Source organism: Hipposideros armiger, unplaced genomic scaffold (assembly GCF_001890085.2).
Source record: "Hipposideros armiger isolate ML-2016 unplaced genomic scaffold, ASM189008v1 scaffold_152, whole genome shotgun sequence".
In the NCBI taxonomy this organism is placed as follows: Eukaryota; Metazoa; Chordata; class Mammalia; order Chiroptera; family Hipposideridae; genus Hipposideros; species Hipposideros armiger.
This window is the reverse complement of record NW_017731502.1, coordinates 2,469,173-2,483,166: the sequence shown is the minus strand read 5'-3', so window position 1 is coordinate 2,483,166 and position 13,994 is coordinate 2,469,173. Positions and strand designations below refer to the sequence as shown.

Below are 13,994 nucleotides of genomic sequence, written 5' to 3'. Positions count from 1 at the left end.
ACAGCTGACAGTTCTAGCTTCATTCTAAAAAAAAAATTGAGCGATTTGGTTGAGTTTTGGAGATTTTACAAGTTGAAGATAGAAGACCAAGCTATACATTTTTGCCATATTTTACTGTTTTACTTCCATAAAGGGAACGCACATCAAGCTTGTGAAAAGTTGCATAAAGTTTACAGTGACAATACTCTACAAGAACGTCAGTGCCAATGATGGTTCACGAGATACCGCGCCATTGATTTTGATCTTAACAACGCTCCTCGGTCAAGGAGGCCCACCAAAGTTGATGATGACAAAATAAAGGCATTGATCAAATCAAAGCCACATTATACGATACAAGAGATTGCAGAAACATTGAACATCCATCATGCAAGCATTCACAACCACCTAAAGAAGCTGGAATACGTAAGCAAGCTCAATATTTGGGTTCTGCATGAATTCAAAGAAGTTCACTTGATGGCGTGTATAAACATCTGCAATATGCTCATTAGCGTGAGAAAAACGATCCTTTTTGACGCGACTGATAACTGGTGATGAGAAGTGGACTGTTTACAACAATGTGGTGCGCAAACAGTCTTGGTCCCAACGTGATGATTCGCCTCAAATGACATCGAAAGCAGACATTCATCAGAGGAAGGTTATGCTCTCAGTGTGGTGGGATTTTAAAGGTGTGTGTTTCTCGAGCTCCTACCAAGGAACCAAACAATTTGAATATGTACTGTCGGCAATTGGACAGTTTGAACGAATCCATTATCCAGAAACGTCCAGAGCTTGTTAATTATAAAGGAGTTGTGTCCATCGTGACAACACAAGACCACACACAAGTTTGCTCACCAGTCAAAAATTATTGGAGCTTGGATGGGATGTGTTGCCACACCCACCATACTCTCCTGACCTTGTGCCGTCAGACTTCCACTTGTTTCACTCTCTTCAAAACTCCTTGCGTGGTATAACGTTCACTTCAGATGAGGCTGTAAATCAGCACGTTGTTCAGTTTTTCGTAAATCAAGACAGGTCCTTCTATGAATGAGGAATTATGAAGCTCACTGAAAGATGGCAAAAGGTTATCGAACACAACGGGCTATATATCATTGATTGATCTTTGTTCTTTATATAAATAAATGACCTTTGAATAACATAGACAAGGGCTGGCTGAGTGGCGCGTTGGTTAAGAGCTGGCTTGGGACTCCAGAGGGCCCTGGTTCAGATCCCACATATAAGAGCTGGTGACACTGCCCTCTATAGCTAAGATGCTGAACAACAGCTCAACCTGGAGCTGGGCTGCTGTGAGTCGCTGGCGATGGCGTAAGTTGCAGCCCCTGCTGCAGTGGGTTGCCATGGGCTACTACTGTGTGTAGCCAGCAGCCAGCGTGAGCGGCCAGCAGCCGCTGTGAGTGGCCGTCCAGAAGCCCGCGACTGTCTGCCTCACCAGGAAGAGCGCAATGATAACACCAACTTGGGCCAGTGAAGCAACGTCCTCCACAACTAGACTGAAGAACAAAAGGACAGCAACTTGTCTGTTCCCCTTCCCCCAATTCCCCAGTGCTGTTCCCATCCCCAATAAAAATTTTAAAAGAAAAAAAAAAAGAAGAGAAAAACATAGACAAAATATGTCATGGATTTTCCGACAACCCAATAGTTAGGAGGCTAGAGAAGTAGCCTCATCGAGACATGATGGTAGCTTAGCTGAACGTGGCAGCAGTGGAGGGGCTGAGGAGGCAGAGATAAAGGATACCTTTTGAAGGTAAAGCCAATAAAATTTGGTGATGGGAAGGAGCTTAAATTGACATTTTTCCAAATAAGATATATGTGTCCAACAAGCATATTAAAATATATCTCTAATAGTTAATTAGAGATATGCAAGTCAAAACCACAGTACGATATCACCTCACATGCATTAAAATGGGCATTATAAAAAAAAACCAAAAAAAAACAGAAAATAAGCATTGGTGAAGATATGTAGAAATTGGAACCCTGGTGCACTGTTGGTGGGAATGTAATATGGTGTGGGCACTATGGGAAACAATATGGAGTTTCTCAAAAAATTAAAAATAGAACTACCAAATGATCCAGCAATCCCACTTCTGGGTGTATAAACAAAAGAACTGAAAGCAAGATCTCGAAAAGATATTAGCATACCTGTGTTTAATGCACTGTTCACAAGAACCAAGAGGTGGAAGCAACCCAAATGTCCATCAATGGATGAATGGAAAAAGGACATGTGGTGTATACATGCAATGGAATATTATTCAGCTTTAAAAACGAAGGAAGTCCCATCTCCTACCACAACCTTGGGGAACCTTGGGGACATTATGTTAGGTGAAATAAGCCAGTACAAAAAAAGACAAATACTGTATGATTCCATTTATATGAAGTATCTAAAGTAGTCAAACCCATAGAAACCAAGATGAATTCTAAATATAACAGGATAATAAAATATTTTGGTTGAGGAATGACAATAAATATCAAATGCCAAAGTGAATTGAAACAAATCATCTAGAACTTGCAACAATGACTTCACTAAAAACTGGTTGCACAACAAACCCTTCAACCACCAGGAAGGTGTAAAAAGAGGCCTTTGGGGAGAATACATCCTTTATCATCATGTCCTAACGCAGTACTGGTGAATATTCATCTTATGACATTATTTTCACTTTATGGAGTGGGGATGTTGACGAAAATGAGGAAGGGCTCTGGGCAAATGCGAGGCAGCACTTGGTGGTGTGTTCCTGAAGGGAAGGGGCCACAGCAAGCAGCCGGAGGGGCGAGAGCAGGAAAAAGTGGCAGAACACAGAAAGCCAACCTCTGCACAGCTAGCCTGTAGTTCTCTCCAGGGACAACCATCCCTCCCCTCACCCTAACTGAAATGGGAGTAAGCTGTGAGTTTTTGTCCAGGGCGTTCTCCCTACGCCTTTCTGGTAATGCAAACTGTATCCCTTCTTAAAAGCAGTCCAAACCCCATTTCTCCTCACAAGTGTTCACTAGTTCAGTGAAATTAAAAAAGAAAATGCATATGACTATTTATTTTGTTATAATCAGTGCTACAGTTAATTAGTTTTGCCTGCAATTCCTTCTTACCTTTTTACTTTCTGTGATTGTTTCTTGTAAATTGCATAAAGCTAGACTGTTCATTTTCTAAAACTCCAATCTGAGACACTCTCTTACACATACTGAGTATGTATTCTTGCCAGTTTCCTCATCAACAATACATAAGGTTGTTATAATGACTAAATAAGTTAATACTGACAAAGCCCTTAGAACAGTGTCTGGCATGTGCTATGCACTTAATAAACAGCTATTAAGAAGTTTAACATGCATATTAAACTCAGTTCTTAATTTTATAGATGGATGGATGGATAGGATAGGGGGAGGGAGAGGGGGAGAGAGAGGAGAGGGAGAGGGCAAGGAAGGGAGGGAGAGAGAGAAAGAGAGAGAATGATATAATTGATATATTTGGGCTTCTCAATCCATCTTGCTTTGTGTTTTCTATTCATCATGCTTTTTCTTGTTTTGTTCACCTTCTTTTCTGCCTTGTAGTGGTTTGATCAAGTTTTCCTTTAATCCCATTTTCTGGTTTGACAAACACAACCTTCTTTCTATTCATTAATAGTTATCCCTAAAACTTTACAATGGATCCTTGACTTCAAGTGTAAAGGTCAGTGCCTCCCAAGCACTATCAAGGGCCTCAGAATGCCTTAATATTCTGACTTTCTCTCCCATGTTCCATGTTATTGGCTAATATTTTATTTCCACCTTGTTTTCACTATCCTCCATTGCCTTTTTTTCTTTTAGTCTATATTTATTTAGATTTGCTAATGTGTTTACCAATGTCTTTGCTCAAAACTACATTTTGTATCCCACCCCTTTCTTTTGGGTTCTAGTTCATTCTGACTCAAGAAGATCCTTTAGCAAACACTGTTTGCCTATCAAAATTTAACAGAGTGAGGCTGGATCCTTCAACCCAACATCTTGCATGAGGAGCTACAGCTATCCCAAAACTCATCACTACTACATTCTTTTACTTTACAATTAAAAAAACAAAAACTGCCCTAAACAGGTGTGTTGTTGTTTTTTTAAGATTTTATTGGGGAATCCGGGAAGGGGAACAGGCAAATTGCTGTCCTTTTTGTTCTTCAGTCTAGTTGTGAAGGACATCTCTTCCCTGGCCCATGTTGGTATTATTATTGAGCTCTTCCCGGGTGAGGCAGTCACTCGCCGGCCATTGGACGGCTGCTTTTGGCAGCTCACAGTAGCTCACGAAAGCTCACGGCCACTGCTTGCCAGCCCCACTGCAGCCTACGCCATTGCCAGCGACTCATGGCAGCCCAGCTCCACATCGAGCTGTTGTTCACCATCTTAGCTGTAGAGGGCGCAGCGTCACTGGCCAGCATGTGGGATCTGAACCGGGGACCTGCTGCTCAGAGTTGGCGTCCCAAGCCAACTCTTACCCAACGCACCACTCGGCCGGCCCAGGTATGACTTTTATGAACATTTATTCATCTATTTTCCATTTTTGGATAGAAATCACCAATGATCCAAACTGTATAATCTTGAGATAGATCTAGGAACAATGTGTCACTATAAAGCCCATATTTCTGTAAAACCGACAAGCTGTGTAAGATTTCAGCATTAAGTTATACTATCACAGGTTCTATCTTAGCCCTATCTCTCCCTCAAGCTTTTAACCTGTTTAGATAACTCAACACCATGTACTGAACATATGAAAGAAATTGCTCGATGTGGATGTCATGTTTCCAGAAATCAGTGCTGCCAAGTAATGTTTTCAGCAGATATTCTTCAGAATTCAAACAGTTAATATTAAATAGCTCCCTCTGCTATTCAACAGTGAACTTGAGGCTAGTTACCTAGAAGTACACTGTGCAGTTCAGACATGCACTTGGAAAAGGCATGGAAAAGTCACGGCTGCTCAAAATTGGATGTTACACAAAAGAAATTATAAAATTCTTTTAAGAGTGTGATGCACTTCTTATGTGATCCAAACTGAAGTAAACTATTGTCAGGTGGAAATCCGGAGTTTCAATTATGCACTCCTGTATTTCTAAAGCTATGATATGAGACCAGTAAAAAACAAAACAGAACCCCTGCCTGCTGGTGCTTCTGAGCCCGCCTGGCCCCATACTCAAGTAAAGACATGCATAAAAGAATGTCCATCTTGCCATCTATTCGCCTGGCTCAGAGCAGTGGACCCTTCTCTGGCCAGCACTAGAATAACAGCAGCTCTAGAACCTTGCCTGAAAATGTATCAAGCTTGGGTATGAAATACTGTAAAGGGTTCTCCAGCCATTCCTCTCAGAGATCCTAAACACAATTGAATTAGAACACCCAAAGTACTTTTAGTTTTTGTTTGCTTATAAGCCTACAGAACTGTCTTTTCTCAGTCCCTTCAATTTTGGACAGTCAGCTTTGATAGTTAACAGAAGTAACAACCATATGAAAACTTTTGTACTTGCTGTGAAATTCCCACTGAAGAGCTTCAATGTCTTTCTTAATGACCATTATTTAAAAACCCACAGAACAAATTCCCTTTAGGATTTAATTATCCTGGGGTCCTCCATTTTGAAAACAACCTGCCCATATATTTTGTTAAGAGCTAATGTTCCCACAATTTCATTTCTGTGAATCTAATCTAAGGAAGTAATTCTATTATTTAAAACTGGAAAATAGCTAGAAGTAACTCAAATGTCCAAGAATAAGAGAATTTATGCAAATATGGCACATGATCCAGATGGGTTCATAATGTAATCATTAAAGAGTATTGATAATGTACTGTGGAAGTGTCTTGTAACAGAATGATGGCAGCACTGTGTGTCTTTAGTGTAGAGTTGGTTGTGTCTAAGTCATAGGAAACTCTGACTTGTCTAGCTTGTCTGATACAGTTGTAAAGTTAGTGGACACATGGGCACCTATTTACATGAGTTGACTTCCATGAGTATTTTAATAGCATGTTTTTTGGACCAAAGGAGAGAGAAGATACATGCACAGGTTCCTGGGAGTGGGGAACAGAGGATAAGGAGGGCATATAATGATTAATATTACAACTTTAGGCTGATTTTCAAACTCCCTATAGAGAGCTTATGAGCAAAAACAAAACCCCTTTATTGCATGCTTTCATAGGGCCATGTACCTCTGCTTCATCACACTTATCACAACTGTAATTTGTGTAATTATTTGATTAATGTTTGTCTCCCTTTTTGGTCTGCAAGTTCTATTAGGGCAAGACTTCTCTTTGTTTTGCACGCTGCTTGACATATAGTCATGATAGTTGAGGGAAGGTGGGGAAGGGAGAAATAGAAGGTTAAGGAGAAAAGAGGGAAAAAAGGGGGAAAGGAGAAGACGGACGCCATGGGTCCAGGTGACACGACACTAGCAACCTGGGAAAGCGCTGTTTCCACTTGGAACGCTGCAAGGCCAAGCAGCAGTGAAATCAGCAGGAAGGCGGGGATGCCTTGGCACCGGGCAGGTTTGTGCCTTGGGGATACATGAGGAGATGGCATCCCAGGCAAGGCGGGATTCTCTAGTAGGACCAGCAGGGTGCATGTGACAGAGCACCAGCAACGTGGCAGAAGCCCAGCAGGAGAACAGCAACACGCTCAGGCCTCGACTTGTTCATGTATTCTCAACATCTGAGACCGGGGATCCCGGGACACATCAAGAAGGGGTGGGGGAAATGCCCCCATAAGGTCTAAGTGTAAGTGGGGATCCGAAGTCAGTAACATGGAGGTGTCGACTCCGGTGTGACCTGTCTGTAGCCTCAGATGGTTATTGCTAAGGACATCTGAAACACCCTAAGACTAAAACCAAAGAAAGGTTATCGAAACAGTAGTGAATTTAATGGCTGAGATGATGTTTCTCCTCTAATGTTCAGAATTAATCACTTCTATAATAAAAAACACATAACAGGAAAAAAATGTGCCTCATTTAAAGAACTGCTATTTTCTTTTATCAGATGCTAAGAATTTTGTAATCTACTGTTTCTGTCTTTTCTCCAGTTTTCAGAAAACTCAGTCAACACACTCAGTGAACACATTTTGTGTTCACCCACAGTAACTGTATCAGTGCAGTGATCTACACAGTTGCTTTCTTCTCATTTTACAAGGCCAAGGGCCACAAGGGAAAAAAATCCTCCACAAAGCCCTCTCTCTATTTTCGTCTGCCCCTGTTGACATGAATCTTTACTAGATGAATTAGTTTTTAAACATATTTAAAAACTCCCTCTAATATCCACATTGTCTTACGTGTGTGAATTACTTTTTCAATTAGATCAGTGAGAGTCAATGAGGGGTATAGAGAGAATGGGTTAGGATGAAAGGATGAGCTGACATATCAGAACCACCTGGAAACGACCTTTCAAAATGACACACAGCAGCTCACCTGTGCCCTCACAAACTATAAGCATCACTGCCATTGTGAGGTGACATACCCATGGTAGTTGTTATACCCTGGAAGAGAGTTAGGAGGTAAAAAGAATTAATAACCAGTGATAAGGATCATATTTTCACTAAAAGGTAAAGCTTGCACTCAGCAGCTTATTGGTTCCAATCCTGGATCTAATACTTATCCTAAATTCCTTCTTCTCAAATAAATATAAAAAAATCTTTAACACAGAAATATTAAATAAATGCTAAGTGCTAACAAATAGAGCTCAGTAAATGCCCCTGAGGCCTTATTTCTCAAGTCGTCTTGGGAATTCCTTTACATTGGGGGTTTCTCAATCTCGGCACCAATGACATTTTGAACTGGATAATTCTTTACTGTGGGGTGGTGCAGGGCTAAAGTGTGGGTCCCCTCAATGCCATACATTATGTTGAAGTCCTGAACCCCCAGTACCTCAGATGTAAATGTGTTTAGAGAGAGGGTCTTTAAAATGATAACTGATGCAAAATGAGGCCATTAGGATGAGCCCTCATCCAATATAACTGGTGTCCTTATAAGAGATTAGGACGCGGACATGTGAGAGGAAAGACCATGTGAGGACACAGGGAGGGGGTGGCCATCTGCAAGCCAGAAAGCGAGCTCTCAGAAGAAACGAACCCCACTGGCAACTTGATCTTGAACTGCTACCCTCCAGAACCGTGAGATAAAAATGTCTCTTGTTTAAGCCCCCCAGTCCGTGGCACTCTGTTATGGCAGCCCCACCAAATACTCCATGGGGGCTGACCTGTGTGCTATAGAATGTTCAGCAGCATCCCTGGCCCTCTGCCCACTGATACCTGTGGCAATCCCCTAACCCAACAGTTTAGATAGAGAAAATGTCTCCACACATTGCCAAATATCACCTGAAAAGCAAAATCACCCCTCCGCCCATCATCCTCCTGAGAACCACTGTTTCCAACAGCCTCTGGTCACCTCTGCATTGCTGGTGCTCTGCATGGTGACTGCTACCTAAGTAAGGAGATAATCAAGCTAGTCACTGAATGAACATACTTGCCAGGCTTCCTGTCTTGGGTCTCACGACTCCCTTGCAAACTCCTTTTGCTGCAATTAAAGTAGTAATTACTTCCAGTTGAGTTTATAGCCGACTGTGTACTTTTTAATGAAACAAGCAGTTTTCATTTTAGCGTTACTTCTGGCAACTCACAGATGTAAATATCACATCAGTGGTAAGCCCTACATTGCTTGTTTGGCATTGCTTACTCACCATGCATCAGGTCCTTGGATAGGCTCAGGGAGCGGGACTGCTTTTAGTTTGCGTAATGCACCACTTGTGCATTGTAAGAAATGACTACAACAAATTCTTATAGAGCCATTTGAGGCTCAGGGAATTCATAAAGAAAAGAAATGGTCATTTAAGTATTAAAATGCTTAACTCTAAGTCATAATGAGACTCCACAAGTTATCCAGAAACGCAAGAGCACACCAAAACACCAAAGTCAATGGAGACATTCTCTGGAAAGTGGGCGTCACAAACATCCTGGCACATTCATAAACGTGTAGTCTTAACATTGCCATCTCTGCTATCACGTTATTAGAAAGTAGTGTGTTTTGGTTGGAAGGTGGCAGGAGGGTGAAGACTGACTGAATGCCAAAGAGGCATTAGGAACTCTGGAAAGAACCGGAGACTGGTGGACATTTTGCACAGAGATAATTACTGACCAACCCCTTCCAATGACTTGTAGCTTGCACTGAACTATTCACAAGACACTGTTTTCAAGGACATGGTTTTAAATTGATACAGAGTCTATTCATTTACAAAACTCATTTATTACATTATTTTAATAGCTGGGATTCAAAGTGTTAAAAATTCGATTTACCTATGTGAAAAGAAAGACTAACAGTCATCATTTTTTATGTGCCATTTCCAAAGACTACGCTCAATGCTTTAAAGTTATTGTTTGTGACTTTAAATTACAGTACTAACACCCTACTCCAGTAATGTATAAGACACGGGTCTAACAAACAACTACCTTAGACTTGGGTAACAACTAGCAACTAACTGCTGTACTGGGCACGTTGGCATCCATGCATCAGGAGCTTACATGCTCGAGGCTGGAGTTATGACAGCCTTCCTTTCCAGAAATAAACAGGCCTGAACTCCTCAACTGCTCCTTGTGGTAGAAAGGTTGAAGAGTCCTTTTCTGAAGTTGGTTTCTCCGTGGAAGAGGGGAATGGCTTAAGGACATTCTGAAATCTAGAAACAAAACCAAACAAAAGACCTCTGCTATTGTAAAATGTCTGTGGGTTCTGCAAAGCTAGAGAACATGCAAAGTCAGCATTTTTAGAGAGAGCTGTTTTAGACGCAGGAGGTAAATGAACAAGTGAGGATATTTTGTAACTTTTTTTTTCCGGAAAGGCAAAAAAGAATGAAAATCAGTTAAAAATAATATCTAGAATTTAAAATCTTGACTTGGGCATTTATGAATATGAAATCTATATGGCAACAGAAAGTACCATATATTCTGATCACTGCATTGGAAGAGTCAGCCAAAGCCCACACTAATTCCTATTCCGTTTATTTCTCGGTTCGTTCTCAGCACCTTCAGCTGATCGTGGGCGACGATTCTGTCTTGGACTTGTTTCTGTGTCTTCAGGATCATTTCTGGAAACAGTAAGAAGGGGAAATGGCATCTTAGAAAATGATCATTATTATTTTACAGCAGTTTCTAGTTTGCAACTGTTTCTACAAGCGCTTTCACAGGCATTATTTCACTTAAACTTTCAAATAGCTCTCTAGTCCACTGACAAATCTATTATAATAATAACTATTATTATTATTCCCATTTCACGACTGAGAAAACAGTGACTTAGCAAAGGTCACAGACATAAGTGATAGAGCCAGGAATTGAACCCCTTTTCTTCAGAATCAAAATCTAGCAGGTTTATGCTTCTGCTTAACACATAGAAAGTTGAAAAAAAAAAAGGGCTCCCATCCATCCTAACAACAAGACAAAACCAGATAGTCTAACAAAATCGTAAGTTTACTTGATCCTGTCAGTGCTGAGGCTGTAAAAAAATAGAATGTTACCATGCAGGATACTATCTCTCCTCACATGTTAAAGCCCATTTTTAAAACATGTCACCAACCAATGGTGTAGACTAGGTCCTTAAATACACGTGCTTCGTTTCAAATCAATTCTATGCAACATGGACGGGTGCCTTGATAGATATCGAACAAAGGGAGATTATTCATTGATGTTCTTGTTGTGTACATTGCATCACCACACTAACAGGATCTGGACTAGCATGCATTCAAAACCACATGAATTTTTGAAAGAAAAATTAAAGAGTATAAGGGCTACATTCTAGCGTTTAAATAATGGTAGCAGTGGAAAGTGGCTGGAAAGCGTGAACTTAATTTCAGAGCGTTTGGTATTCAAAGTGAAGACAGAAGCAAATTGCATTCTACCACTCATCACTTAATAAAAAATGGAGAATCCGCTCACAGGAAAAAAAAAAGAAAAAGAAAACAAAATCCCAAAGAAAGATAAGCCCCTCCAAAAGAAGATGGGCCACACAAATTCTCTCACTGTTGGCAGAGCACTGGAGAAAGAGGTGGCTGTCGGCTAACATTTTAAAGAATTCTGAACTATGGGCTGAATCTTAGAAGAGGAAAAGTAGAAAGGATAATACATGTAAGGACCTTACTCAGGTCCAAAAATGACTTTCCAGATTCAAGATGGGTAGCCATAGCTGAATGGCAGTAGAGGGACACTAGACTCAAAAGGAATGGATAGTGAGAGATGGTCAATAAGCAGATGGCACTTAGGATTTTGTAAAGTGAAATAAGCAATACAAAAACAATCAGAGCAATAAACCTGGATGAGTTCTGCATGGTAACATTTATTAGATATAGTTCCTGGCAATTTCCTACAAGGAAAGTATCTATACTGTCTTTTGTATTTACCTATACTTTTATATTTACCTTTACTGATGCTCTTTATTTCTTTATGTGAATTTAAGTTACTGTCTACTGTCCTTCCATTTCAGCCTGAGACTCCCTTTAGTATAGTGTTTCTTGATGACCAATTCTCCCCATTTATTTTTTCCTCTGGGAAGGTCTAATTTCTCCTTCACTTTTGAAATACAGCTTGCTAAATATAGAATTCTTGATTGATAGTATTTTTTCTTGTAGCACTTTGAAATGTCATCCCACTGCCTCTAGCTGGCCCCCTGAGTTTCTGATGAGAAATCACCAGGTCCCTTATAAGTGATGAGTTGCTTGTCTCATGCTTCTTTCAAACTTTTCTCTGTCTTTGACAGAGTTCACTGAGTATCTTATATATGTAGATTAATGTTTTTCATCAAGTTTAGGAAGTTTTCAGCCATTATTTCTTGACATATTCTTTTTACCCCTTTCTCTTTCTTCTCTCCTCATGGGACTTCCACTGTGCATATGCTGGTATGCTTGCTGGTATCCCACAGGTCTGAGGCTGTTCATTATTCCTCATCCTTTTTTCTTTCTGTTCCTCAGACTAAATAATCTCAATTGAGCTATCTTAAAATTTGCTGATTCTACCCAAATCTTCTGCTGAGCCCCTTAGTAAATTTTTCATTTTAGTTATTATGCTTTTCAACTCCAGAATTCTTTTTTTAATCATTTCTATTTTTTTATCAGTATTGTCTATTTGGTGACACACCGTTCTCATACTTCACTTTAGTTCTTTAGACGTGGTTTCCTTTCAACATATTTCAAACAGCTGATTTAAAGGTTGGCTAGTAGTCTAATATCTGAGCTTCCTCTGGGGCATTTTTATTGTTTTTTTTCCCCCTGTATATGTGCCATAGAATCTTGTTTCTTTGTAAGTCTCATAATTTTTTTGTTGAAAACTGGACATCTGTAACAATATACAGTGGTAACTCTGCAAATCAGATTCTCCTACTTCTCCAGGGTTTGTTGATGTTGTTTAGTGACTTTCTCAACTAATTCTGTAAATGTGCACTCTTTGCTGTGTGTTGCCCGTGAAGTGTCTGCTTGGTTAGCTTAGTGATCAGCTAAAGACTGGATATAAGTTTCCTTGATCACCTGGAACAAATATAACACAGGACCCCTTGAAAAGCTAGTTTTTGCCAAAGCACTCTGTGTGTGTGTTGGGGTATGCATTCAACATTGACAATTCTGCCCCAGACAGTTCTACACACCTGGTTGAAGACAGCACAACTGTGGCTAACTGAGAACTAGTGCTACAGGTGGAAAAATGAGCTGGTGGTCAGAGTGCATTGTAGGACCGGACACTAGCCAGTGATCTAACTGCAACCAAGAGGCAAAACCCCTTCCTCTTGCAATGTTTATCCAGTGCCCTCTACTGATAAAACTTAACATCAAGAGAGCTGGCAAAAGAATATTTAAAGGGCCCAATTCAATTTTCACAGAACACACAAAAGAATGAATTTGGAGCCAAGAGGCAATAAACTGGTAACTGACACTGGAGATCTGAACCTTCATATGGGAAATCCAGTTATCCTGCTGGAAAGACCACATGGAGAGACCATGTGGAGAAGCCACATGGAGAAGTAGAGGCTCCCTGATTACATGGAAAAAGAGAGAGGTCCAGACAGCTCAGCTGAACATGGTCCTAAGGCCAGCTCAGACCGGACAATCATAAGCAAATAAAATGGTTGTGGTTTAATCTCCTAAGGTTTAGGGTGATTTGTTACACAGCAATTAAAACTAAACAGAAAATGTTTGTGTTTGCTTTCTGTTTTGGTTATCTATTGCTACATGACAAACCAGTCTCAAACTTAAGAGGCATAAAACAATATAATCACTTATTTGGTCATGAGTCTAGATCTGGGCAGCAGGGCTTGGAAGAGGTCGCTTAACTGGGTCTGGAGGATCGACTTTCAAGAAGGCTCACTTACATGACTGGCAGTCTGGTGCTGGTGATTGGCTGGGAGCTCAGTGAGGGGAGGGCTGAGTCTTTCGTTCTCCTCCAGGTGGCCTCTTCCCATGCCTAGATTGGGCTTCTCACACAGCAGAGTGGTTGGTTCCCAGAGGAACCATCCCAAGAGTGAGTGTTCCAAAAAGACAAGGCCCACTGAGCAGACACTCATCAAGCTTCTGCTCACATGGCCAAGCCCAGAATCAATGGGGGCCTCACAGTCTTAATACTGGGAGGAATGGTTCACAGGGGACAATAGGGGGGCACACCAAAGGAACCCTAACCCCAGGTGTATTCAGTTGTAAAAATTCATCAAGCTGTATACCTAAGATTTGTCCACTTCAATGTGTGTATGTTAAACTTTAATGAAGGTACGCCCCCAAAGATAGCCAAATTATTAATAGTCCTCCATTAGAAAATATGACAGGCTCATAAGTGCATGCAAATGACTTCTCATGGGGTTAAGGTGAAATGCAGACCATCAATAGAGAAAGTAATTTTGTCCTTTTCTGATAAAAAGTATTAGAGAAAGCTATTTCCTAAAATTGTCTTTTTAAGGCACTATGAGATAGAGTTAAAAAGATTTGTCAGTGACAATCCTTATCTACTCACAGGTTCTTAAAGCCATGTAAGCTGTGTCAGTAATGCCGAGAGCCTACT

At 40.6% G+C, this 13,994-nt stretch overlaps 1 protein-coding gene across 1 annotated transcript in view; it reads right to left on the bottom strand.

The window, feature by feature from the left end:
- Window positions 1-9,555: 9,555 nt before the first annotated feature.
- RAD18 (RAD18 E3 ubiquitin protein ligase) overlaps window positions 9,556-13,994 on the bottom strand; it is a 116,055-nt gene continuing 111,616 nt past the window's right edge. Inside the window, exon 12 of the mRNA XM_019651031.1 lies at window positions 9,556-10,054. Coding sequence (XP_019506576.1) covers window positions 9,952-10,054 — 103 coding nt within the window. The 3' untranslated portion in view covers window positions 9,556-9,951. The remainder of the gene's footprint in view (window positions 10,055-13,994) is intronic.